We start from the raw sequence: 26241 nt of genomic DNA on the forward strand, positions 1-26241 counted from the left end.
TAATATATATTAGATATAGATAGAACATATCTATAGAAATTAATCGCGAAACGTTTATGTATATCGTTATAAATTATCCTAAAAGTTCGTTGATCATATTGTGATTATATTACTTATTGTTTGATCGCGGCAAACAAATGAGGTGGTTGTTACAAACGAAAACTAAATAGTACGTATTTCCGTATGTTCGGATCCTAAGCTACTGCGTATGAAAATTTATAAACAAAGAAAGAAAAGAAGAAAAAAGGAAAAAGTGAAAGAAAAAATGTATAATGGATTACGAGTGTGCAAGGTTGGAACGATTTGGTCTTATTGAAACGTTTTCAATAAGAATGGACGAAACCAAAATATTATATATGTCTCTAAAGAGGTTATCTGTTAATAGAAATTTAATTGACGTAGTATAATAGTAGTACAATAGCTTTCCACCGCGAATTCGATGAATTCTCGTGGTTGCATTACGCTGTTTATGCGAATGTCGACCTACTCCCGATAAAAAACGCGAGTCAATTCGATTTGCAAATTCATCATGGATATTTATCATGACCGAGACTTGAGAAAAGGAAAAGATAGAGCATGTGCATCGTGTTCGTGAAGGTGAATCGAAATTACGGGCGATTTCTAAGACCGAGTGTTACGAATTAAAGTATTGCGATTGGAAACGATAAAGGGTCAACTATGCATCGATATATCGTTATAAATTGTCTGCATTAATGTTACAGGGCGATATATATTCTCATTAAGGATTACATTTCTGTAAATATAGAACATATTCGTATGTATTTAAGAAGCAATTATAACGGAGTGTACTCGATGCTCACGGAATCTTAACTTCATTGTTAATCGGCAACGATTTGCCAGCTTTTCCATTTTCATTCTCTTCTTTTCATCCAAATTATAATTTATCTGAAACAAAAAAATCTATTGCGCATGACAAAAACCTCGACCATGGTGTATAATCTATTTGGCCTATCCGTTGTTATTATTATTATTTTTGAAATCCTTTTGTCTCCATGTTCCGCGACGAATGAATTCGAGGGAAATCTTTACGATTAACGATTTAACAACTCGTCGATAACTGCTATTGCAAACAGACAATAAGCGATATCACGAGACACGAAAGTTTCTTGGCGCACGAGATCGCTCAGTCGAACGATCATCTTCGATAAATTACGCGTCCTTGATCGATTCTCATTTAAGCTCGATCGATTGTCGAAGTAAAATTTCATTGAATCTAAATGAAAACGAATTAAAAAACAGGTGTCTTATGTATACGTATGTAGGTGTGCATAATTTTATCTCCAACAGCTATTGTGTGCGAGCGGCACAAGTTAGTAAACTATCAATACATTTCTTTTTTCTTGCCCTCTTTCGTTATATAACATATATACATGTATGCATATACATATATTTAATTAGCTGGTGTATGGGTCCGACTTAATCTGCTGTGTAGTTATTGAAAGATAGCAAGATTCGAGAAGGAAAAAGATATTTTTTATTCTCGATAAACGATGCAGTTGTATTATGTATTTCTATGACGTGTACGCGCGCGCGCGTGTGTGTGTGTGTGTGTGTATACTAAAAAATATTATATGAAATGAAATTAGAATGCGCATGTGAAGAAAGCACGGTGTGAAAATCATCGGGTCTTTGCCCAATGGTATCGTCATGAGAACGCGGTGCTCCAAATATCTGAAATTTTTATCTTGTAGATATATCTTATTCACTACAAGTAACTTTATCTCAATGAATCGAGTGTTATTCGACGTTATTTGTCGTTGAAACGCATGATATGTTTATGTGTACGTTGTTCAATACGTGTATTTAAATAAACATTTACGTGTTTAACGTGTGAAATTATTATATATTATACGACTGTGTTTGGCAAGTTTAAAAAGAACTATTAACGTTTTTTAAATCTGCTATGATTACTAGTTAAAAGATATTTTCTTTGGTTGTGATACGTTATGCATTTCAATATATTATGATACATACATACACACTCATACACACGTGCATAAACACGCACGCACGCACGCACGCGCACATAAAATATTTAATTTATTTATTCTTTAAATATTCAGGGTAGAAAAATATTTTATTAGAGAACACGTATCAATGACCAGTTACGTGATAATCTTCGCCGGACGAAAGTCAGATTCTACGTTACAAACGAAAAGAATTATAATACGACTACGCTGATACACATCGATTTTTTTTATGCAATTCACATATCATTTCATTAATAGCTATCATCGCAAACAACTTTAACTTTAACTGATAATTAACATTCAACAGCGGTATATACAAAACGTGTTACTTAATACTATTGTAATCATACTATCGTGCTTACGCATATATGAAGATATATAACATAAATATAAATATAAATAAATAAATATACATACACACACACACACACACACGCGCGCGCGCACATTGAAATATTAAAACGATGTCGGCTATCGTCATTAGAATAATTACAAAAGATGCGTCACTTTCTGACAGTACAATGTGCTAGTGTGTTATTTTAACGCTTCGATGATACGATAAAAAATTAGTACACTAAGCAAAATAAAAAATAACGATTACCATCCAAGTTCGCGGCATACGATGATTCGACCCAAGTATCCTTCCCGTTGGCTTAAGCGTTATAAATCATTCGCATTATTATATCACAGTACTCTAAAAATATATAAGTCTAGCATCCTCTGGATTTTGCTCTACTGGACAATATGGACATTTCAATCTGAAAAATAAAATTCATTGTTTGCTCTTTACATTTTCTTACATTATCATCACCTCCAATATATTTTACTCTTCGTTCCGTAAACGGTTTTATTGTTCAACTTAATGAGTTGAACTTGCTTCATTATTAAAAGCCTTACTTGTTTGCGTTGGTAAGTTTATTTAACGCGTCTCTCGAAATAACGTGTCCACAGACTAATTTCATTGGTGGATTATTCTCTGTGCTCTGTTGCCTTAGGATTGGACAAGCGAAAACAGAATGATAACGACCTTCTTTGCCAAGGTCTATTTCGATCTGTATGGGAAATATCACTTAAATAATGTAATATTATTTTTTAATCCTCTTTGCAACAATTACTACTTACAGGTAATTCGTCTTTTCCATTCCAAACGGTATTCACTTGTCTTTGTTGCATAACTTGCTTAATATTTAAAAGTGTTGGTAACGCGGTGCAACCCGCGTTAATACTGAAACACGGTGTTACAAGGTTTTTTATTTTTTTGTCGATTTATATACCTTACCCGTATAGCAGCTTAACAAACCATGGGAAAACATACCAGACAGAAAGGGGACTGTCCACACTTAAGCCAAATAATGTGCAAGCTTCTCTTGTAAATACATCGTGAATATCCAGCCATAAAGTAGGATCCAATAAGTGACTATAAGGAGAAGATTGTATTCCATTTGGTAAATAAAGTAGTGTGCCCATTAATGCTTGCACTTCTTTTCCATGACGTCCGACGTATTGCGTAAGATTTTGACGAGCATAAGTTATTGCTTCCGTTTGTTTACTAGGCCCTTGTTGAATCAGTCTTATGAAATGTAACCTATGCAGCTTAAACTCGAGAGAAGAATTCTACAAGTAAAGTTTAATGTAAGAAATATTTGCACCATAATAGCATTATCTGTACAGCAATAATGAATGATATTATTCGTACTTGTGTCAAAAGTGCTTCCCTATGTTTCTTAGCCCAATCAAGTGCTGGCTCCAAATTTCTCTGTTTTAAGCAATCCAATATATAATTTAATTCTGTAAATGGTTCCTTTGTACCTTCGTCAGTTTTAATTCCAGCTTCCTGTAAGAATACAATCTAACATATTCTTCTATTCCATATTATAAGGATTAAACCAAATAAAAGGGTATTCCTGCTACTTGAATATGTAGACTCACTGTGGCTAATTCTGCTGCAATATCCAACATACCATGACGATAAAAGTGCTGACAAATAACTTGATTTAGTAAATGTGATTTTTCTGGGCCTGAAAAAACATCCTCCCTGCTTGTACTTGCAAAGTCTGCTGTAAAATTTCTGTCTATCGCTTTCCCAACTTTTGAAACGGAACCATGTAACTCTCTATGTTCTGTGGTTAAACGATGCACAGTTTCGCAAACCTTTTTCATTGCTTCTTTTAATATTTGTACTTGCCCTGGCGTTAATTCATGATTAGATGGTGCTAATGGAAAAAAGATTTCAATATTTTTAAACAACATATAATTTTAACGTTGTATGCAATTAAAGCGTATTTAAATTTTTTGCAGAACTAAACTACATATCTATATATATGTAGTCATATATGCATGTATGTATGTATGTATGTATGTGTGTGTAGATACAAAAATCATGAAAAACGCAGATGATTACGAAATATTTTATGCGAGAGGAATTTCTGAATTGCTGTGATGAGAAAAAGGTTGAAATTAGACGCTACAATATGAACGGAAAATTGGAAAACTTAATCGTCTTTCAGGTTAAATTATGCCCAATCTGTATATTTACATTTACATTATAGAAATAAATATCTTGAAAACCCATTTCCATTTTTATACGTCCTCTAATAATACCAATAATTTTGAAAGATTTTATTTTTTTATTTATGGACTGTCAATGAGACGTAACATTGTAAATAGCGGGAGAGCTATCAGTTTACCTTCTGCAAATTCCTTTTTTAAAGATTCAATGTGATTTATCAGATCCTGTAGTACTGTCTCTGCATGTTCGTTTACTACGCCAAATTTTAATAAAATCTTGTCAACTTCACGTTCAACGACATTACACGCCTCCATTATTGTTTTTCTTGGCGAAATCGCGTCACTACTTGTCAGTTTTACTTTAGGCACGAGTCACGTATACGTAGATGTACACCTCGCGCGCGCACACGACGACGAGGCAAGCATTATACCACAAGCCTTTTGTATTCGCATGTATCCATGTATATATTCCATACACGATCGTACGCGCGCGTGTGCACGAATCTTCTGTACACATAGTAGCGCACGAGTGCGCGCGTATGTGAATGTATGTTATGTATAATATCGATTGTTTCAATTATCCATAAAAGTTTGTAAAATGAATGTAAATCTCGTAAGATGATATCAAGGATCGGGTGGAATTGAAATGCGGTGTAACAGTACATAATATTCAATAAAATATCGTTTGAACATAAATTTCTTTTATTGTTGCTGTTGTTGTTGTTATTATCATTATTATCACTGACACATAATATACATGCCCTTTATATACAATGATATTTTAATACAGCAATGTTATATGTTACATGAAAATTTATAATTATTATGACATATATATTTTATTTTACTTCATCAGAATACTGATATTTGATACATATTTTTTTAATATTTCCAATGTACATAAATAACTAAATATTTCACTTCCATCGTTGTAATAAAATTTTGCTAGTTATAGAATTTTTGAAGATAGTTTGATACATCCATAACAAATGTTTTATATCTATAATTGCTCTATCGTTCAATCAAACTGAACATTGCTCTGTAAGAAATATTGTTGTAATAAGAGATGATTAATTATAATTATTATTCCTATCTAATTAACACCAATCATCTAGCTATATCTGTATTGTTGTAATAAGAAAATACATTTACCCATTCACGTGCCATCATAAGAATTGTATTCTTGGGTAGCTTTGGCCCAATTAAAGGATTCATCTGGGCCATATAACAACATAACCAACTACGAAAAGAATAAAATAATATGCTGAACAGAGTTTAGTTATAAATACAATTTTACTTGACATTTTTCAACTTACAACAACCAACATGTAAAAGCTGTCAACATAAGCATAACCTGAAGAATCCTGTAACGAGAAATATAATAGGATATTATTAATCAATTTAGCGTGATAGCAATTTAATGAAACTGATAACGTTAGCACAATGTATTTTTTTTCTTATACGAGAAAAAGTTTTTAAACGATCAGAATTTTGCACAGAATAATTGTCAATTATAATTGAAAACTTACCCTCGATTGGTACCTTTTGGAACGAAAAAAGGTAGGACAATTCCTATTATTCCCCAAAATAACGTAAAAATTAGTATTGGTACGAATGATGCTCCCATTTTTCTGTTTAATAAATAACTTCTTCCTATCCTATACAAATGGGCTGAACCTAATAAGCAACCAATTTACCAATGTAAATGAGAGTCACGTGAATCTCTCGATTTATTTCAATAGATCGTATATTCGATTCACAAACGAGAATTTCGAGATACGATAAATCGCATACGTATTCACCTTTTCGATACGATATTACGAATTGTAATTGCCTAATAATCGATATTCATTAATAATCGAAATTAGAACGCAAATCAGTTTACAAACGTCTCTTTATTAATGAAAATTTTACAAATCTTAACATTCGTAAGTTGAAGTAGAACTTGGCTATAAGTAAAATTTGTACACTCACAGACACATACATATACACACACAATCTCTTTCGCTCTCTGAAAATATAGTATTTTTGTATTTAACAGGAACTACCTTGTAGGCACTGTCTTTCAATAGCGAATGTGCGTGTTTTCAGATCGATACTGAAACTTCAAATTCAATGAAGATTAATATTTTTCTTCATGAATGTAATTTATAATAGCTACGTTTTATCTCCAAATAATCGTTCTTGTGTCATTTCGGTGTTGTTACTTAAACGTCGAGCATCATCGTAAGTTTTCGATATATTAACGATCGATGGTCCATCACCTCCACCAATTGTGGAACACTGATCCATCTTACCAGCTGTCATTTCAGACTGTGTTTCGATGCATTCAACCAAAGATTCGGTCAAACATCTCACAGACTTTTTATCTGAAGCGTCAGCGATTGTATCATATTGCATTTTCTCGACATGATGAGATTTTGATGAGGATACAGTCAAATTTGTATAAGAAACTGCAAATCTCTCTAAAACACCTGAAAGTTATATTATATCAACAGTTAATTAATTAAAGTACTGTTGCATTCACGAATACATTACCTGTTAGATTCATACTTTCCTCGGATAAACAAGTATCATCATGAGAACCAATACTATCTCTACTAAAAAGGTGTTGTCTAATAGTCGTCAAACTTCGAGTCTTTAATTTAACGTCGGCCAATGATCGATCAATAGAGTCATTTTTGCATGGTGTTCTATACATTACCGAATGTTCGGTGCGCATCTCGCGTCCTTTTTTAATATAAGGGATTAAACACGATAAATTCAGTTGTGTTCTAGAAATGCTATTTGCAGTCTGTATGGATAAGGATGATTTGCAATTGCTCACTAAAAACATGTACAATGTAAATAAGAGTAAAAGTAAGAATAAATGATTGCGAAGATGAATTGATAACATTCATATAACGCTATTTTTACCAGTATAAGGGGTCCTTATGTAGGCTAAAGGTTTTTGATGATGCTGATCATTGGATAATCCATAAATTGTAGATATCAATTTATTACTCAAGTCTAGCAAAGGAGAGTAATATATCGAAATAATGAGACTAATAACCAAACTTAATTAGTAATTAAAAAGTGTATAACATACTGTGAATAGTATCTCCTTGTCCCTTGCCGTTCTTCCCGTAACTGGTATTCATCAATGTTGTATTATTCATAATAGCAACTAAAGCCGGATGTAATCTTTTGACTACGTTCAAAATCAATTCGCACCGTTTTATCACACGTAGTTGCTGTGGTTCTGTAGCATTTTCTACTAAAAGACTTTTCGAAGCAGCATCAGCCTCAAATATTGCTGCAAAATATGAAAACAATTATGATCTCGTAAAAATAATCCCTTTTTACAGAAGAAGAAAAAGAAGAAGAAAAAGAAGAAGAAGAAGAAGAAGAAGAAGAAGAAGAAGAAGAAGAAGAAGAAGAAGAAGAAGGAGAAGAAGAAGAAAGAGGAGAAAAAGAAGAAAAAAAAAAAAAAGGAAAAAATTTTAATGTAACAACAATTAACAAATGCTTACCAGCTTTTAATTCCCTAATCATCATTATTGTTTGCCTCTCAACGATGTCGCTGCCAATATCGTTTATGGTAATACTGATCTGACGAGAGAGCGACAAAGATCTAAGCACAACATTCTGTACCTGCGTTTGAGTGACAGGCTTTCTATTATCCAGACAATTCGACATTATTGAAATACGATCATGAAGATCGTCTAAAACAACCTAAATATAAAGAATATGGCGTACAAAATTTTTCTTCAGCATATATCTTTGATGTATATCGTAATCATTCTGTTGTCGTAAATTTATCACCGTGTACCTGACAATAAGCAGCAGAATCCATAATCAGATTGATTGCATCGTGTAATTTATTAACTTCCAATTGCCACTGTGCAGTTAGCAATTTTACATTAGCCCGCATTTCTTTGCTCTCTGGATGTAAATAAAACGTGGTAATGGCGGAAATCAATTCGGTCTCCAAAGATTCGAGGCTTGCCAAACAATTCCGTATTTGATTAATTCCTAAGATAATAGGTTATAGAAAATAAAGGAAAGCTAATAACAATGTTGATTTCGTAGTAAAATTCATAGAGTTAAGGTAACTTACGATTTCTATCTTTGCAAGAAGCAATAGCGAATAATCCAATCTGCATAGATTTGTCTATAATCTGATCGAAATCTTCTATAGCATTAGATAAATCATTTTTAGATCGTTTCTTTGCGCTTAATGAATTACCACAGATTGTAACAAGTTTTCTCAAAGCATGAAAAGGATCGCTAAAAACTTCCATAACAAGATTCAGTACCGACACGTTAATCTTACGTTCTAATCGATAAAGTGCGTCGTTCAAACTATTCATAAACAAATTGTTCAATGCTATATCAGGTGATTCAGACATTAATTGAAACTTCAAATTTTCATAATCCGATATAATGGACTGACAAGTCCCAGTTATTGCTTTAAAACTGCAAGGCTTGCAAACCTGTGCAATTGCCATTGCATGGGAGAACACATCTTCAATGCGAAACCATAAATCTTTGCATTCCAGTATTTGATCTTGTTGCGATTTATTCGGCATTTCCGATAAAATATCCAATACTAGGTCCATTCTAAATGTAAAGCGAATTGTTAAGATAGACGCGCCAGTACGAACTGTCGTTACTTTAAAGGAACGATTGAAATTATTCGTTTAGATTACCTATAAACAAAATGATTTTTTTGTTCAAATGCTTCATCCTTAGGTAATGGATCTGATGTATCCAATATTTCTATAATCATCTTCAAGCAAAAGCAGAGTCTATCACAGACGTATTTTTTGCAATTCTAGACGAATAAAGGTATAAATGTCTTATTAGAGAGAGTTTGCACATACTTGTACAATGTGTAGATATCATCAAATATTTTATAATAATTACATAGACAGATGCATTTAACCGATGTTGCTCTTGTACTAATTGCACTAACAATCTGAATGCTGCACACAATTGACACGAGTATAGTACTATATTCTCGGCTAGAGATTGACATACTAAGCTTTTTCTGTATATCTGTAGCGGTCCGAGTAATTCCAAAATAGATGTGCCCAACTCCTAGTGATAATAGAATATTAAGCAATGTTAAAGTAAACGATAGTATATCTGTAGAAAATAATATGGTATATATCTGTATCTGCATTTGTTTGTACCTTGATATTTTGAAAATGTTCAATTTCATTTGCTTGGCCCATTTCTCTGACATAATCTAAACAGTCTGTTAATCTTTGTTTCAATGGCAAACATTCTAATTTTTCTAGAGCTTCGAGTGTCAATTTAAATTTTTCTAACACAGTCGTCAAAATCTGATCTGACATCTGCTTGTCTATACTCTCAATCTGAAAAAGATTTTTATACGAAAATTAAAAGGCAACTGGTTGACATTCTGTTCTAACGTACAGACTCATTTATATATTCTAGCGAACAAAATTCTTCCACGATACTAGTTATCTTTGATTCCATTTCTTCATAATCATTAATCTCTTCTTTGGATAGAGCATCAAATTTTTCTCCCAGACATGCCAATTGTTCCAAAAGGGCCGATTTCCTTGACGTAGAATCATTTGCAGCAAGAGTGTTACTGTTTATCAGCACTTTCAATCTGTTTACCTGAGATATAAAATATATTAGAATATTGTTATTCTTTGAGAAATTCGATAATACGGATACGTCAGAAAATTGTTATATTTTTGTTACTTGTTCCTCTATGGGTATTAATATTCCTTTTATTTCCTTTGTCTTTATAGGCATTTTTAAGTTTTTAGCTTTTTAAACAATTAACGATGATCAAGTCAATTTTGTAACTTTTAGTTGTTTATAAACAACACGAAAATAGTAATCAATTGATTTTTAATTCGCCATTATAACAATGAAAATCGGTAATCTCTTGATGTTTCGGTGTTACGTACGTACCACATTTCATACAGAAAAATGATACATGACTAACGGTACATAATTCGCTTTGTTAGACACAAAATGTGTTTCACTGTAACAATTTATATGTTTAAGTAGCTATGTTTGCATAGAAATTTTGAAGAAACAAGTTTCATTGAAATTATACAAACAATTTATTCGTTTGCTCATTTAAATGCAAGTTGCCTATACTGATTCATAATAGGTATACAATAATACATTCACACGGTGTGAATATGCGTGGAATAGGGTAAAGAATAGTTCGATAATATCGACAGTGGAACAAGTCGTGTTTTATCAGTTACGCGACAAAATTAAATTACAATTTCATATGAAAAAAGCGTAATTTATTAATGTTGTAAGTAACATAATTATGTTATAAATATCGCATTAAGTTTTTGTACTGATATCGGTGTAATTTTTTAAATAAAACAGCGTATATTCAGAAAAGAGGTCAAACGCGAAAATGTCTTATCGGGTTAAGTTAATCTTTCTCGTATACTCCATATAGTTCTTACATTATCAAAAAGTTTATTGCTTTTTAATAAAATTTCATTGATCAGTGCATATTTGTAATTTGGTGGCATCTTGGTGATATTACAAATGTTATGTAATATGTGCTCAAAGGTTGGTAATTAATAATTAAATGCATAAATTGGCTGGTAAATTTCAAATACGAGAGAAGGTTATGTAATTTTATTGGATCAATAATTATTGACTTAAAAAATTTTTTTCTCATTTTGCACATTACGAACGAATAAAATTGTATTAATTCAATTGTGCTTATGTTGCTCCTGGTTTTGTATACGTTTATAATTTTGATGGTTTTCATAATACAAAATATACAACACGTGTCTGAATTTTCAGCAATGAATTAACGTTGTCGGGTAAACGTTAAATCTTTTTATTATATAAAACACTTATGTTCAGCATTTTATGTTTAGTGTCAATTATAGTACTAGTTCGAAGGATATTAAAAATAAATTAAAATAAATTAAGTTTGCATACATCTGGATTTTCTCTATATGCCATGAATAAGCGCGCGTGCGTATAAACATAATTTTACAAGAGTAATGTATTTATATATGCTTGTTTCGATTTCAGATCATAAGGCACAAATTGAAACTAGAAATCATCAATGTATGATTCAATTTGTTTCTTGTAAAGAAACATCTGTGACTGTCTTAACTTTATTCCTTGGTTAGGATAAATTATAGTAGTCAACAGAATGGTTAAATACTATGAAAATAGTATAATTTTTCAATTTAATTGGACTCAAGTGGCATATGGTTTTTGGCAGAGATATCCGAATCCTAACAGGCAAGCGTTTAGCTTTAATTTGTGACAGACCGATATTATTTATCGACAAATATATGATAAAAATGGTTAAGTTAAGTTGAAATAGAGTCTCTTTTTATTTTTCTTTTATTTTCTTTTTTGGTTTATTTCTTTCCAGTACCCATGTACTTACAGAGGATACAGTATCGAGGAAGGTTAAAAATGGTATATTATACACAACACGACTATTGACAAAAACCAACAGAGTGCCTAAATGGGGAGAGCGATTTATTAATAAAAATTCGGTAAAAATTATTGAGGAGAGTATGGTGGATCCTAAAACAAAAACTTTAACGACATATACAAGAAATTTAGGTTACACTAAAGTCATGGTAATTTGATGTAGCACGTGCAACATGTTTGTTGGAAATATCGTATAGTAATTGTTTTGTGCTTGACTACTGCTATAATTTTCCTCATTCGTAGAGTATTACGGAGAAGGTTGTTTATAAGGTTTGCGAAGAAAATCCTAATTGGACAGTAGCAAAGAGATCAGCATGGATCGATAGTCAAGTGTTTGGATTTAGTAGAGCTATTCAGGCATTTGGTTTGGATAGGTTTAAAAAGAATTGTACTTCAATGTATAACGGATTTAATTACGTTTTAGCGCATATGTTCCCACATACGGCACAGTATATGAATCCAACGCTTTCTCAAATGGGTTTTGCTCATCTAGTAAGAGCGTCACGTATAACAAATAATCTACGCGTGGAAAATAAAAATTTGTATTTCCATGTTTCCTTATATTTATTACAGGTCGACGAAGGAGTTGGAACAAAGACCAGTCTCGCGGAAGATATACAACATTCATTACAAGGTAAAGCGGAAAAGGTAAAGGATGCTGCGAAAAAAGCAACTGATTTAGCCAAAAAAAAGGCTGGAACAGTTTATGCTGCATATCAGCCTGAACAGTCGTAAATAAAACGACATTGTTGGCATGAACGACGATCCAAGATACTCGATGAATAGAGAAAATCAAAAAATTAAAAAAAACTAAAAATAATGTCAAAATGGAAGCAATGGATAATCTCCTTGACCGAATCCTTGGTAAATTGGGCGAGTGAATAAGGTGAAATTGTTGATAGTTATTTGGCAGCGTTCAGATTTATTTTCATATTCGGACAAACAGGAAAATGGAAATTTTATTTAAAAGACTCCACAACGATAGTTTAGCACAATGTTGTATCAACGTTATCATTCCTGCAAACTGCCAATTCATGTTTCACTTTTAACATTCATATAAGATATATTTGAATTATGCACGGCAATATATTTTTAAATGTATGGCCAAACAATGTTACAGTTGATCTATACCATAATATTCGAAGCGAATAAAATTGGAATCGTACCGTTTGAAGTATTTTCATGCTTGGAATATACGTTTTGCTTCGACGGTGTTTAAACGTGATTATATTACACGCTAAAAAACTAAGAGATGAAATGAATTAGATTCGTAAAATATAAAGATGAAAATTAAGAATCGTAGGTAACACGTCGCAACGATAATGTGTACGTGTGTTGCGTCTGATAAATATGTTTTTTATCGAAACGATTCAAATTTATTCTGCAACACTTTATGTCGCTATTCGATGCTTTTCGTACATAATTGTAAAACTAGAATTGCACTCGCATTAAAAAAATATTTGTGCAAAATTCTTTTTAGTTGTATACAAAGCGTGTGAGTACACGCAAAATTGAAATGTCTCGTTGTTTAAATATTTCATGTAGTAAGGAAAATTGTATAAATTGTAGTTAGAGAGAGAGAGAGAGAGAGAGAGAGAGAGAGAAAGCGAAAGAGAGAGAGAAAGAGAGACAGATAGACAGACAGTAGCGAGTTTACGTTAAAAAAAGGTATTAATTTAATGTTTGCCTGTAGTCAGTTACCATTGTAACTCGTGCAAATATTACATAGGCAAAAAAATGTGTAATATTGGAGTATATAAATATACTATTAACTTACTGAGAAGTAAGAGGTAATTAATTTTACATCTTTCCTTGAAGTAATGATTATTGTAGAAAATTTTAAATAGAAACGACCTTAAATATTTGTAAAATTTTATTGTAGATAAGTTTAGATTTTTAACTGAACGAAATCAAGAAGAACGCCAATCGTTGAAACGAAATACCTACAACTAACCTTGAGAGATGAATCTTTCGGAAAGTGGAATTTCCAGACGTAATGATTTAATGTACATACATATAAGGCGAGTAAAATTATGCGTAACTAATCAAATAAACGCCGTTTACTTTTAGGATACGTAATGAGTAGAAATTAAGGGGATAAAAGTTGGCGAATAGACGATTACATAAAATGACGGATTTGCTTATCTTTAAAGGCGTTGACTGTACAACGTATAGAGTGTGTTAAAACAGGAAAGTCCAGTGTATTCCCGCTTTTTTTATACGTGTATTTTTATGCACGACCGTCAGTTCTCGTTTCAATTGGCTGCTACTTGTTGCTTACTAACCTTACATCTCATCTGCGTCAGCTATAAAAGTCCGCAGACGTCTGTTTTCATTCAGTAAACCCTTTGATCTCGTTGCATAAACACAGGATCGTATCGAAGAGGGCACGCGCACGCGTGTGTGTGTGTGTGTGTGGGTGTAATAAAAGAGAGTGAATGTGCGAAAGAGGAAAAGGCGCGCATAATTAAGTAAAATGTGGTTACTTTATCTAATATTAGGTGAGTATGTATCGCATAACGAGGAGAGCATGGTACAAAAAATGATTTTACATTCTAACATTGGGAACGGATGTTACAATTGTAGCTATTGCATCGAGCAGGAACGTGGTTGCGTTTCCACAGGTAAGGAAGATTTAATCGTACAATTGCGAGAACATTTTGTCGAATTCACAAGCGATTAATTGCCGTTCGATCATACGAAGGACGAAAATGGTGGCAACGCTGAGGTTGAACCGGTAAGCAACACGTTCGTAGATGGATTCATTTTCGATGGACCGGTAAACGGAAGGTTCACGAGACCAGAGGATTCCACAACAGCAAGGATTACCACTTCTAGCAGCACCACAACAGCTACGACAACCACAACTTCTGCGGTTGATCCCCAATTCGATAACTGTGTCAGGGTGTGTCCGGTGAGTCATGGACAATTTCTTTTTTTTCCTTTTCTTCCTTTTCTTCCTTTGCTTCGTTCTCATAAAGATTGCTACAAAGAATAGAGGATAACGGCGGTGGTTTCTTACAATTATCACGTCTGTTTAATTCGCGATACGTGTATCTTCGAACCGAGTCTATTCGCGATGCATAATTCCCTCGGATAACGCAGCGATGGAAAATTTCTATTCTCTTTTTCCTCCTTTGCTCCGTTGGCATAAAAATTGCTGCAAAGAATACGAGATGAGGGGATTCGTTCCTTACGATCATCATATCTGATTAACTCTCGATACGTAATATAAATCCTTGAAACGAGTTTTATTCACGATGCATAGTCGCCTGTAACGACGCGCGAGTTATCGAAAAATGAAAGACGGTACGAATCGTCGTAGCTAATAAGAGACGATGAAATTATTTTCAGACAACGCCGGAATATAATCCCGTGTGCGGAACGGACAACGTCGACTACGACAACCCAGGGCAACTAAGCTGTGCGGTGACATGTGGAAAACAAGGTGAGAAAGGAGAGTTTCGCACTCACGTGTATTCGTTTTCGCGTAGATTAGGTATTTGATTGCTTAGCTAATAATCTGTCGGTTTAATGCGTTGGTTATTTGTTGCAGACATTTCGATAAATTACTACGGAAAATGCAGTTCGAAAATAAGGGTAGGATAATGCTTTCGTGGTAAATACGTTTGGTTGATGGAAGGAATATCGCGAATGCAGCACGCTCGAGAAGACTAGTTGAGGGCATATAATTATGTAATTGTCTATTCATCGTTGCTTCGTCTTTAATATACGTTTCGATCGATAGTGATTGCTACTCCATCCTTGTGTCTTGCCATTCTCGCTATTCGTTGCTCGCTAATGCATCTATTCGTTGAACTGAAGAAACCTCGATCGATAGCGTGCGAAGCGTGTGGTTGCCTCGAACCGAATCGAGTCTAATGGAACGAAATCGGGTCGAGTCGGAGGTCAACCGCGAGATAAGGAGGAAGCATTGTGATCAGCCCATCTGACTCTTCGCGCAATTTCAAAGTTTCCTCCGTGAATACCGTATAAATGTCTTGCCAAGACATTGGCTCTGTCCTCTTCCGCTCGTATGGCTGTTCGCCTGTACTGTGCTACGACTAGGAGACAGCCAACGATAAGCACGATTTGTACGATCAGTACGAAAATCAGCAGGCTCAAAGCAAGACTAGCGTCGATGCAAAGTAGTCCATCCACAGAGTCTGAGGAAAAGAAGAGGAAGAAGAAGAAGAAGAAGAAGAAGAAAAAGAAGAAGAGGAAGAGAAAGAGGGAACTTTTTATCCTGGAAATAATAAGATGGGTGGAAAAAAGGGAAAGAAAGATGACGAGACTTACTACTACTACCATCTCCGGTGATTAACACGGTATCGGGAGACCCGTTTTCTCTCGAAGATAAACGATCAGCCGAAGATGCGACGGGATTTTGAACGATTATAGAGAGCTGCAACGGTAACTCCTCTGGAGTTCCATCTCGATTGGTTCGTTCCGTTTCGGTGTCATAAGCCGTCGATACATTCCAAGACTCGCTGGCTCGTTTTCTCTTTCCGTAAGAAAGTTTATCACCGTTGCAGTTGGTCTGTAACGCACGACGAATCAATCATGAAGCTCGATAAGAGAAGAACGAGGTAGTAGTCGCGATTGCGCATCTGACTCACCGCGGTACATTTGTCCAAGCAGAATCGAACGATCACGTTAAATCGGACTAGCTGACTGTCGGGGAACTTGAAGGCCGTGAAAGTGGCGATCAAGGAACGCCCGTCGTCTGGATCCTTCGAGAGAACGGGGAAGGTGGTTGGGTCAGTGGGGCAACCGACTTGGTTTAATAACAAATAGGAGGCATCGCCAGAAGCGCTGCTGGCTACGAGGTGTCCGGCAGTAATGTCATAAGGGCCTACGAAACCGTCGAATATACGAAATTACGTACATGTACGTATAAGCGTAGGAAATTCTTTGGTACTATTCGTGCGTATGTGTAGAGGGAGAAAAAGGAAAAGAAAAAGAAAAAGAAAAAGAAAAAGAGAAAGAAAGAGAGTGAGAGAGAGAGAGAGAGAGAGAGAGAAAGAGAGAGAAATGGTAGGGATTGCCAGCTATTTACTGGGGCAATTTCATTTACCGTCCGATGGGTTTAGCTGAATCTTCAAAGTAAGCTTTTGTCCTAAATGCGTGACGATCGCGTCTTTCGAGTTTTCGTCCAAAATTTTCATGGTCACCGATGGCGCTTGCGAGGATGCGTTGACTATCGTGGAAGAGATAGGCGGTACTCCTGCGCTAAATAACATGAAAAATGAAAAACGACGTATAGCGAATTGGGCGCGCGAGTGAAGAGAAATAAGCGAGTCGAAGTTTCTCACTTTGGATCGAGGAAGCTGAAGCTCGAGTGGACGGTGATGTTTTTCGGTTGCGGACGTTCTTGCTCGTTCAACGAGCATCCGACTTTGACCGCTTGATCGCCGAGTCGTTGAACGATCGGATTGAATTGTATCACGATCGTTGCCCAAACTAAAGGCCGTGTTCTATAATCGATCGTTTCGTTTCGTTTCTTGTCTATCGTAGAGGAAAATTTGCGTAAAAGGGCAGAGAAAGAGAAAAGGAGAGAGATTACCGATTTCGATCGTCGATGGAAAAAGCGGGGTTCAAACCGCAGCGGAGTTTGCCATCGCGGATTTTGTCCGCGGCTGGGACAGGTAACGTCAACAGGGTACGGTTACCTCCTGTACCCTGAACGCCACAGGTATCCGCGTACCCGCTCGAGTAGATTCGACCGTAGAAACCGTCGTTGGTTTTTAACTCGACCGTCATGGTGGAATCGTTGCATCGTACCTTGACTGACAATGGAAAGAAGGAAAGATGGCGCTATATGGTGGAATGGGATTGGCGTGGAATTCGCTACTCACGATCCAAACACGGTTCCCGTTCCCTGTAGATCGCGTTGGCGACGGTGATTAGCGAGCTAACACCGAGGCTGCTGGTATCTTCCGAATGCAACAGGCAAACTGGTTCGCCGGACGAATTATCGAACGTGTATCCTCGACATACGAAACCATCCACGCTCGAATCGCATCTTCTCTCGCACTGTGCGTCGATTCGATCGTTGCAACGACGATTCACGCAGGAAGACCGATTCGAATCGGAATACGATAACGGATAACAGATGATAGATAATAAATCGGAAATAACTAGGTGGATAGTGCGTATACTACCTGGTTCTCGTCGAGATCGATTAGAGCGACATCCGAGTACGGTAGCGAAGCGTTCTGGAATTCCGCGTAGGAGCAATACTCGCGTCTAGCTGAAACACGGGAGAACATTTGGAGAATTTTTCTCTCCGATTCGCTGTCCCGCTTCACGGGAATATCGCTCACAGAGGTTTCGACATTCGTCCCAAAGATACTCGTCCCTGTACATGGATGCCCTGTACGCCCGAGGTCTGGTACCTCGTTCGTGCAAAGAGAGGGAGCATCGGCCGAGTGCGGTCTCGTCGGACGAGAGCGGCTTTGCGGTGCGGAATTGCGCGGACTCGCAGCTCCTTCCTGCCACGAAATCGCGCTCGTTATCGATCACGGAATCGTTTCCCAATCGACTTGGCTTACCTGCTTCTATACATTTCTCGTAACATCGATTCCTCGTGATCGGGTGAGGCAGATGGAAGGCACCGGAGTCGATCAACACCGCTCCCGGACTCCTCTCCACTTGCCAAAGTCTACGTCGCGCGCAGCTCGCTGGAACTAGATAATAGACAGAAGCGAACCATCATCTCCGTTTCGTTCGCCATTGTATCGTTCATCTCCGACTTACCCTTGGCGCAGACTCGATGGTAGAAGATGGAATTCGCTTCGGGCACTAGCTCATCGTCCTCCGTTTCTACGCTGTAACAAACGCTTCTACCAAAGTCTATCACGAACGCGGTGCAGTTTACGCGTTTGCATCTGAAACTCGAGAAACGTTGAATATCGTTGGCCGGTTGGTTCGCGCTAACGATAACACTCGCACCTACACCTACCTTTCGAAGCAAGGTTTCGTTATGCCGTTCGAGTTGACCGCGCTATACAGAACCGTGTGCGACTCGACGGTATCCGGTTTCACTCCACCAATTTTCTCCCAACTAGCGTAAGAACAGGGTTGTTCTCCCTCTGCAACCAGAGGGATCGCGAACGAGTGATGGATCGACGATGGATGGGTTGATCGAGTATTCTTACCTGTTTTCGCGAGAAATCCGCATATCGCGATCCCTAGGAAAAGACTAGCGATCGTCGGCATGTTTATAGCTCGCCTGTCGATCGCATCGCGCGCACAGGCACGGTCTGTCCGAGCTCCGATACCGTGCCAAGGATCTTGGCGATCGTTGGCTCGCGCGCGCGCGCGCGCCACACGATTCGCCGAAATCGCTTATGTAAATGAAACTCGTTGGGAAAACTCGCGAATGGATCGTCGCGGCGAGGTGTGACGAGAGAACGATATCGAATGGACGAAAGGCGTAGGAACGGTGTCGGAATCGGAATGGAAATTAGCACGGTAAAGGAAAGGGTTTGATCGTCGCGTCGGTTCGTTGCAGCGGGAAATGCGATTCCGTGGATCCACGTCGATCGTATATTCCCCAAGGATTCGTTTACTTTCGGGAAAGCTGACACCTCGTAGCGAGAAAGATGCGAACGAATTGCAATTTCGCGAGCAACTGACGCACGCTGGCCCGCAGGTGCGTACGCGTTCACCTGCATCGTCGCGAAAAACGAATAGGTACGAACTCGTCCGCGTCCGCGTCCGCCCGCGCGCGCGCACCATGGTCCACGAACGAATATAATCGCGTAAGCTCGCGAGGAACATCCGTTGCTCGAGTATTCTCGAGTTGCGAAACACGCGAATCCCATGAAGAATCGTTGCACGATTCGACGTCCGTCGTCTAGATTTGGTCGACCACGTGACGTCTCGATCGCGTTCGCTGTAATTTTCGCGGTAACGGAGAAGGAGGAGTGGAGGAGGAGTGGGAGGGGGAGGAGGTGGCGGAGGAGATGGTGGAGGAGATGGTACCAGGTTGGGAACTACGTACGGTAGGCGTCGAGAGCAGGCTCTTCGGTCGAGCGCGCGCGTTCACGGACGCTTACGGTCATCAACGCGACAAAAGCTTGGACGCGACTCGTTCCCCGGTGCATCGATGCCTGTCGCGATTAGTCCAATATTTGCAACGGCCCTTAATCGAGCCGATCGCGTCCGATTCCCATGATTCTCTGGATTCCGTGAGCGCGGACGGTAACGATTCGCGGCGAGAACGAGGCGTGTACACGCGATACCGCGACCAGTCCGATAGCTCGATGACGCGATGCTCGATTAGAAGCGTCCTTCGACTTATGTAACCACCGTTTTACGAACGTTCGCTTTCAGTGTTGGTTCGCGACTTTTCCTCGTTTCTCGGTCAAACGACGCGATTTGCGGAAAGAAATCGGTCGGCGAGTCGCGTGAGGTAAGATCCACGAATCGAAAGAAACACGAGTCCCGCATCGCGGTTTCGTCAATCTATCCTATCCCGCTTATCGTGATACAGGCAATAATCCGCAAGTATACCCGCATTCCATGAAAACCGCGGAGAGGATTTCTCTCTGTTCTCGCGGTTGTTCGTGTAACGAGCGTTTTCGTAAGACGAGAGTAAAATTGAGAAAGATAGGCACGTGTGAGAAACGTGGTAACCGATAAGAGGAAAAACGAGGATACGAAGAGTAGGTCGGTGCATAGATAAAAGGAAAATGGGATTGGTCGTTTAGTCGGTGAACATGGGTTTGAAAAGAAGAAAAAATTCCAACGTTTCGCTGTTGATCTGCAAACGTTTATTCGCGTGGCAACTATTTCTCTCAAGTTGCACGGATCGTCGTACGAGTCGGAGTAATCAGTTGCCGTTAGGTCTTATGAAACGCAGAAATTTTAAGATTTCGTAAATCGAGTTGAACTGATCGATCATGTTATTTACACTGGCAGGCAAGCGATCTGTTTTTGCCATTTCATTCAGCGCGCTGTGTATCGCGGGCAATCCTTTCGTCGACATGAAGTTTAATACGGTACTTATCACTTCGTCTATGACCGAGGATATTTGTTGGCCGATTAAATTTTGCGCCGAATCCATCGATTCGTGCAGGTAATCGACAGGAATTTGCATAAAGCTCGTCAGACTCTTTGGCAGTAAATCGGATATTTGCGATACTAACGCCCTTCTATGTCTCTGTATCACGTACAAGGAGATTTCCGCGCTCTCCGACGTTTCTTCGCTCGTACCCGTTTCATCCGAGTCGATCCACGAGAGAAGCATCGATTCGATATCGAAAAGAAGGTTATCGATTGCGCAAACGATCTCGTTGGTCACGTTTCCGGGTAACTCTGGTCCGAGATTTCGCGTAACGTTGTTGCCGTTGCTCGAACTGTTGGTCCAACCGTTGGTCGAGCCGTTGGTCGAGCTGTTCGTCGAGCTGTTGGTCGAGCCGTTCGTCGAGCTGTTGGTCGAGCCGTTGGTCGAGCTGTTGGTCGAGCCGTTGTTCGAGGCGTTGGTCGAGCCGTTGGTCGAGCTGTTGGGCGAGCTATTGGTCGTACTGTTATTCGAAGCGGAGCGCGCCCGGCGATGGAACGTCGCGACGTCCTGGTCCCATACGCGAGCCGAGATACCTGCTGAAACACGTTCGAAACGGGTCAGTTGTCCTATTAACCGAGAACGAGTTGGATTCTCGTATAATCGATCACGCGAAATATCGAAACGTTAGATTAAATAGGACGAATTTTGCTCGCGTATGTTCGCGTCGATGTACTTCCGGTAAACGAATGCTTCGATTAATGTTAAACGATTAACCCGTTAATCGTTAATCGTAATCGCAATCGTAATCGCAATCGTAATCGCAATCGCAATCGAACGATACCTTGATAGGCGGACATGGTTGGAACCGCGATGCATCGACTAGGTCCACCGCCCAACGCGCAGATGAGCGTTGACAGAAACAAGATGGCCAAAGCGTTCATATCGGGCGACTGTTCGATCACGATCGCCGTCGTCGTCGTCGTCGTCGTCGTCGTCGTCGTAGACTCGTACTCGACTTTTGCTCGTCGATCGAAATCGCGATTGTCTTCTACCCCTTTATCGTTTTCCACGACTCCACGCAATAGCCGTTCGATTCGTTATCGATGTAAATTTACGACCTTGCATGCTTTCGCGAGTCACGTAAATGCACGGTGAAACGGAAAATTGAGTCGGTCGAATATTTTGTAGGTTTATCTCTTCCCTTCTCTATCTTTCTCTCTCTCTCTTTCTCTCTCTCTCTCTCTCTCTCTCTATCTCCCCCTATCGTGCTTAATCGGCGCTTATCACCGAACGGTAATCAACCCCCTGCCCAGTCTTCCACGGACGAGTCACCTAAACGAAAATAATAACAGGTGGACTGAAAGGTCGCATAGCGATTACTCATAACGTCGACGTTGTCGTCGCGTAGCTTCCTATTTTTTCGAAGCAAAACCTATCGAATTTTTAAATTCGTCTCTTCGTCGACCTCGATACGTTTCCGGTTTGCGTGTCTAGCGAAATCGAACGAAACGTTTTCTTTCCTCTTTCTCTCTCTCTTTCTCTCTCTCTCTCTCTCTCTCTCTGAAAATCGAATCGTCGATCGACCCGATTTTTCGTTTACTTTACCCAAGCCAGACGTAATTGCAAGACGACGGTAATCGTGGGAGCGAATTGGTGTATGCGTAGCTGGTCAAAGTCGCGGCATCGCGTCGCACGCGAACGTCGAGCGCGTAAAGAAGCCACGACGGACATTCGAAGTACGAAGGTTTGAAGGCATCGCGATCAATCTCTGGTCGCAACGTTGTTTGCGTTTTAGTCGACGGTACGGGCTAGGCAACTATCGCGTCCGTGAAGGAACGCAGATTTTATCCGGGCATGTCCGTCGCGATTCCATCGATCAACCGTCGATTTTCCATTTCCAGAGTATCGTTCTAGGATAATCGCGGCATTTCGAGCGAATCGGGTGATCAGCGAATATAGGAAAGGTACGAGATCCGACTGAAAAAGGTTCCGTTCGGTTTTCTGCGGGAAAAGATCGGGAGAGCGGAATTGATCGGGCGACGGTCGTGAACGCGAATCGTGATCGTCGACGGACGTCGCCGCGGGGTACATACTCGTAATTGAACGGCAACGCGATGAGGGTAATCCGATTTCGTTGGTACTTTGACGCGAAGCTGCTGCTGCTGCTACTGCTACCGTTCTTGTGCGTTTCGAGGAGCTCGCACCCCGCTTCATCCCCAGCGAATGCCGAACCTCTTCTGATAAGACCGCTTCACGTGTACGAGAGCTTGATCAAGGGTGTACACGATTACTTCAACAATACTTGCGTGATACTTTTCCACGGCTCGAGGAATTCGGTAGAGAGCGAAGGTAAGCGATATCCCCGAGCGATATTTCGAAGAGAGGAGTAACGGAACGTGGAACGATTCTTTAAGGATTGGAAGAAATGGACGGATTGTTGACGCTTCAAAGGTACTTGAGCGGTTCTTTGAGCATTCGGACCGCGGTCATGGATTTTCGCATGTTCAAGAGTCGGGTAAGTGTCAAGGTTACGCTATCGTAAGTAAATTTTCCACGCGCCTACTCTTTCAGTTAGGGAACACCTATCATCGTATCAAGAGGCCGTTGTTCGTGTTGCTGAACGATCTCGACGAGATCAAGCGGCAGTTCGTTCTGGTGAGTGTATCGAAAATTGTCGACGAGACGAATCGAACCGTGACAAATCGAAACGGGAAACAAAACAGGTTTCCAAATGGATCACGATGGCTTACCCGACGTGGCTGGTATTTCTGAGAGACGACACGAAAATCGAGGAGTTTTTGTCCAACATCTACGTACCGTTCGACTGCGTCCTGATGGTGACTCAAAGGGACGCGGATGGGACCGGAGAGATCGTGCAAGACGTGTATCGAATCGACAAGGAGGATGGTCTGAGGTCGATGAATTTCGGCTGGTGGAACGCGTCGAAGGGATTCCACGGGCCGCTACTCGGTTTGTATCAACGCAGGCACGATCTACAAGGGCGCAACATACGGGTTGTCTCCATTCACGTGAGTGATCGCGATGTCTCGTAACGACGTTTATCGCAATGGTACGTACTTTCGAACGATGTTCGCTGATTCGTTACTCGTTACACCGACAGGATCCTCCGGTTTCAAGGATTTTTCGCGACCAGACAGACCAGACAGACCGGACATTCGGAATCGGCGGTTTCTTCGGCGAGGTGATTCACCTATTGCAAGAGGGGATGAACTGCACGTGAGTATATTCGCGTGAGCGACATCGGCATCCTTGGCATTCACGTTTTGGCGTTTGCTTCTTCGTTTCGCCTTCTCGTCTTTTCCTTCCGTTCTTTCTCCATCGTCGGCTTCTCTCTTCAGGCCGCGCTCGCGTAATTTCTTCAGTTGCCCGACAGTTACCTTCCGGAAGTATTCCTCCTGCTTAGCGGCTGATCTCTCCTCGAACCATTCGTCTCCTCTTCCGTCCGTCACCGCTTTCTTCTACGCCTCTCGCTGAAGCATCGACGAGGAGTGGCGATCGCGCGATCCCATAACGTCGAGCATCCGCATCTACGTCCATGCTACGGTTCGTCGTTCCGTCATATTTTCTAGCCGTTTCCCGGCTTTTCCACAATTTCTACGTATGCACGCATGTACGTACGGAGAGGCACTATCTCTGGGACTGACTGGTTCCAGGTATCTCGAAGCGAAGTATCTGCGCAGCATGCACCTCGTCTCGATTTTCTCCGCGATCTCGCCTCGGTCGCGAAGCAATCGCGCGCGAAGTTGGCGAGTGCGAGTTCTCGTCGATTCGCGGAAAACTTCGCGGGACAGTTAGGATTCGTAGGATCAACGGCAGGAAATCAGCGAGAGGATGAATTTTCAGGTTTACCTACGCGGAGGCCGGTTCGTGGGGCGTGCGACTGCCGAACGGCAAATGGACGGGTTTGATCAGGATGCTGGTAGAGGGTGAGGCTGATCTCGCGGCTGCCGAGCTGATGATGACGTCCGACAGGTTGGACGCCGTAAGATTTACCACGCCCATTTATTCGACCAAGTGAGCGTGACACGTTTCCTCCCGACTTTCATTCTTCCCCCGTTTCTATCCTTTTCTTCTTCTTTCTCTTCTTGTCGCGTTCGTTCACGTTCAGATGCCGCGTGTACATCAGGCGACCGGACACGACAGCCGTGAAATGGAACGCGTACCTGGCGCCGTTCGCGTTCAACGTTTGGAACGCGATCGCGCTGACGATCGTGATCGTGGATCTAACGATCGTCGGGATCGACGCGTTTTCCAGAAGATTAGATCCGTTTTCGCTGGATTCTAGATTCTCCCCGGCCAAGCTCTTCGGTATCGCGTTCTTCGTGTTTGGCGCGTTTTGCGGACAAGGTAAGCTTCGCGACGTGATCCGAGGCGCGAGACAAAACCGAATGGTAAGATAGGTAAACGTACGAACGACGGGGGCGTGGAACAGGTATGGAACCGTCTACTTTGGATCCGATACGCTTGGTGCATCTGAGCGTTCACTTGACGGCGGTGGTGGTGCTCGCGGCTTACTCGGCGGCGTTGATCAGTTACCTGGCCATCGACACGTTCGCGATGCCGTTCACCACGATGGAGGGTTTGCTAGAGGACGGTACATATCGATTCGCGGTCGTCTCCGATTCGGCCGACTACGATTTCTTTCAGGTAAACGCGCTAAATTAATTCTTTCCCCTTCTCCTCCGTCCTTCTCTGAACGCGGTTTATCTGTTTCCCACGGAAAAACAGAATACCACGGACACCGTGCTCTCGGTCATGTTCGAGGAGTTGCTGACCAGGGAGACCGACTTGCCGAAGAATTACCTCGAAGGATTGAATCGCGTTTGCCGCAAGAAGAAATACGCATTCATGACGCTGGACAATACCGTCTCGGTGTTGCAAGGAAAAGTCGGGTGCGCCCTCGAACCTCTGGACGTGATGATGCAAACGACGATAGCCATGGCGGTGCCGGCGCAAAGCCCTTATCGCGGCATCATCGACAGCAAGTGAGTTAAATCATCTTTAAACGCGATTCTCCCCCGTTCTTCTCGATTCTCCGTTTTCAGCATTCTGCTGCTTCGGGACAGTGGAATTCTCCAGCGACTGCAAGCGATCGAATGGTCGAGCAACGTGTATCGGGTGAGCGATCGCGTTTCGATTTCAACGAGAACCGGAGAACCGAGCGGTGCTACGATGCATCGTGTTTCAGGCGACATCGGGTTGGAGCTCGGTAGAGTTAGAAGATGCTGTGCCGCTACTCTTATTCCTGCT

At 40.2% G+C, this 26241-nt stretch overlaps 8 protein-coding genes across 10 annotated transcripts in view; 3 read left to right on the forward strand and 5 right to left on the reverse strand.

Moving 5' to 3' along the window:
- Positions 1 to 711: 711 nt before the first annotated feature.
- Positions 712 to 4863, reverse strand: Sou (required for meiotic nuclear division 5 protein souji). Of its 2 annotated transcripts, XR_001890706.1 has the most exons (8): positions 4679 to 4863; positions 3921 to 4204; positions 3688 to 3825; positions 3307 to 3605; positions 3114 to 3216; positions 2889 to 3043; positions 2593 to 2749; positions 712 to 906 (listed from the first exon to the last, which is right to left on the reverse strand). XR_001890706.1 is itself a non-coding variant. In XM_017909767.1 (7 exons), the coding sequence occupies exons 1-7, from the start codon at positions 4812 to 4814 to the stop codon at positions 2686 to 2688; spliced, it is 1179 nt and encodes a 392-aa protein (XP_017765256.1). In that variant the 5' UTR covers positions 4815 to 4863; the 3' UTR covers positions 2443 to 2685. The 2 variants fall into 2 exon arrangements, 1 of the variants encoding a protein (XP_017765256.1); XM_017909767.1 differs by lacking the exon at positions 712 to 906 and having other exon boundaries at positions 2443 to 2749.
- A 320-nt stretch (positions 4864 to 5183) lies between these two features.
- On the reverse strand, positions 5184 to 6210 carry LOC108554473 (V-type proton ATPase subunit e 2). The gene is made up of 4 exons (XM_017909768.1): positions 6029 to 6210; positions 5816 to 5863; positions 5652 to 5739; positions 5184 to 5538 (listed from the first exon to the last, which is right to left on the reverse strand). Exons 1-4 carry the CDS (start codon positions 6124 to 6126, stop codon positions 5518 to 5520), a joined length of 255 nt encoding a protein of 84 aa, XP_017765257.1. The 5' UTR covers positions 6127 to 6210; the 3' UTR covers positions 5184 to 5517.
- A 372-nt stretch (positions 6211 to 6582) lies between these two features.
- On the reverse strand, positions 6583 to 10351 carry Spt (Spitting Image). Its single transcript, XM_017909730.1, has 12 exons — positions 10221 to 10351; positions 9924 to 10133; positions 9677 to 9862; positions 9408 to 9581; positions 9191 to 9315; positions 8599 to 9101; positions 8311 to 8513; positions 8012 to 8213; positions 7588 to 7794; positions 7416 to 7508; positions 7038 to 7325; positions 6583 to 6973 (listed from the first exon to the last, which is right to left on the reverse strand). Exons 1-12 carry the CDS (start codon positions 10272 to 10274, stop codon positions 6657 to 6659), a joined length of 2562 nt encoding a protein of 853 aa, XP_017765219.1. The 5' UTR covers positions 10275 to 10351; the 3' UTR covers positions 6583 to 6656.
- Positions 10352 to 11615: 1264 nt separating this feature from the next.
- prel (preli-like) lies at positions 11616 to 13536 on the forward strand. The gene is made up of 4 exons (XM_017909736.1): positions 11616 to 11756; positions 11893 to 12106; positions 12201 to 12449; positions 12531 to 13536. The coding sequence occupies exons 1-4, from the start codon at positions 11665 to 11667 to the stop codon at positions 12690 to 12692; spliced, it is 717 nt and encodes a 238-aa protein (XP_017765225.1). The 5' UTR covers positions 11616 to 11664; the 3' UTR covers positions 12693 to 13536.
- An 846-nt stretch (positions 13537 to 14382) lies between these two features.
- LOC108554480 (uncharacterized) lies at positions 14383 to 15708 on the forward strand. Its single transcript, XM_017909780.1, has 5 exons — positions 14383 to 14458; positions 14544 to 14581; positions 14662 to 14871; positions 15312 to 15405; positions 15514 to 15708. The coding sequence occupies exons 1-5, from the start codon at positions 14434 to 14436 to the stop codon at positions 15564 to 15566; spliced, it is 420 nt and encodes a 139-aa protein (XP_017765269.1). The 5' UTR covers positions 14383 to 14433; the 3' UTR covers positions 15567 to 15708.
- Positions 15709 to 15793: 85 nt separating this feature from the next.
- On the reverse strand, positions 15794 to 19718 carry LOC108554479 (uncharacterized). The gene is made up of 13 exons (XM_017909779.1): positions 19118 to 19718; positions 18922 to 19051; positions 18717 to 18847; positions 18512 to 18646; positions 18284 to 18451; positions 18122 to 18210; positions 17816 to 17993; positions 17524 to 17746; positions 17273 to 17434; positions 17035 to 17189; positions 16577 to 16812; positions 16257 to 16497; positions 15794 to 16123 (listed from the first exon to the last, which is right to left on the reverse strand). Exons 1-13 carry the CDS (start codon positions 19176 to 19178, stop codon positions 15867 to 15869), a joined length of 2166 nt encoding a protein of 721 aa, XP_017765268.1. The 5' UTR covers positions 19179 to 19718; the 3' UTR covers positions 15794 to 15866.
- A 979-nt stretch (positions 19719 to 20697) lies between these two features.
- On the reverse strand, positions 20698 to 22271 carry LOC108554467 (integrator complex subunit 1 homolog). Of its 2 annotated transcripts, none has more exons than XM_017909759.1 (2): positions 21812 to 22271; positions 20698 to 21563 (listed from the first exon to the last, which is right to left on the reverse strand). In XM_017909759.1, exons 1-2 carry the CDS (start codon positions 21909 to 21911, stop codon positions 20797 to 20799), a joined length of 867 nt encoding a protein of 288 aa, XP_017765248.1. In that variant the 5' UTR covers positions 21912 to 22271; the 3' UTR covers positions 20698 to 20796. The 2 variants fall into 2 exon arrangements, with proteins under 2 accessions (XP_017765248.1, XP_017765247.1); XM_017909758.1 differs by having other exon boundaries at positions 20698 to 21566.
- A 47-nt stretch (positions 22272 to 22318) lies between these two features.
- Positions 22319 to 26241, forward strand: part of LOC108554468 (probable glutamate receptor) — a 4382-nt gene continuing 459 nt past the window's right edge. The window contains exons 1-11 of the mRNA XM_017909760.1: positions 22319 to 23319; positions 23385 to 23485; positions 23542 to 23625; positions 23694 to 23999; positions 24092 to 24207; positions 24835 to 25005; positions 25100 to 25338; positions 25424 to 25638; positions 25720 to 25976; positions 26037 to 26109; positions 26180 to 26236. Of these exons, the coding sequence (XP_017765249.1) occupies positions 23085 to 23319; positions 23385 to 23485; positions 23542 to 23625; positions 23694 to 23999; positions 24092 to 24207; positions 24835 to 25005; positions 25100 to 25338; positions 25424 to 25638; positions 25720 to 25976; positions 26037 to 26109; positions 26180 to 26236 (1854 nt within the window). The 5' untranslated portion in view covers positions 22319 to 23084. The remainder of the gene's footprint in view (positions 23320 to 23384; positions 23486 to 23541; positions 23626 to 23693; positions 24000 to 24091; positions 24208 to 24834; positions 25006 to 25099; positions 25339 to 25423; positions 25639 to 25719; positions 25977 to 26036; positions 26110 to 26179; positions 26237 to 26241) is intronic.

This window comes from Eufriesea mexicana, unplaced genomic scaffold (assembly GCF_001483705.2).
Source record: "Eufriesea mexicana isolate 0111107269 unplaced genomic scaffold, ASM148370v2 scaffold21577, whole genome shotgun sequence".
Classification (NCBI taxonomy): Eukaryota; Metazoa; Arthropoda; class Insecta; order Hymenoptera; family Apidae; genus Eufriesea; species Eufriesea mexicana.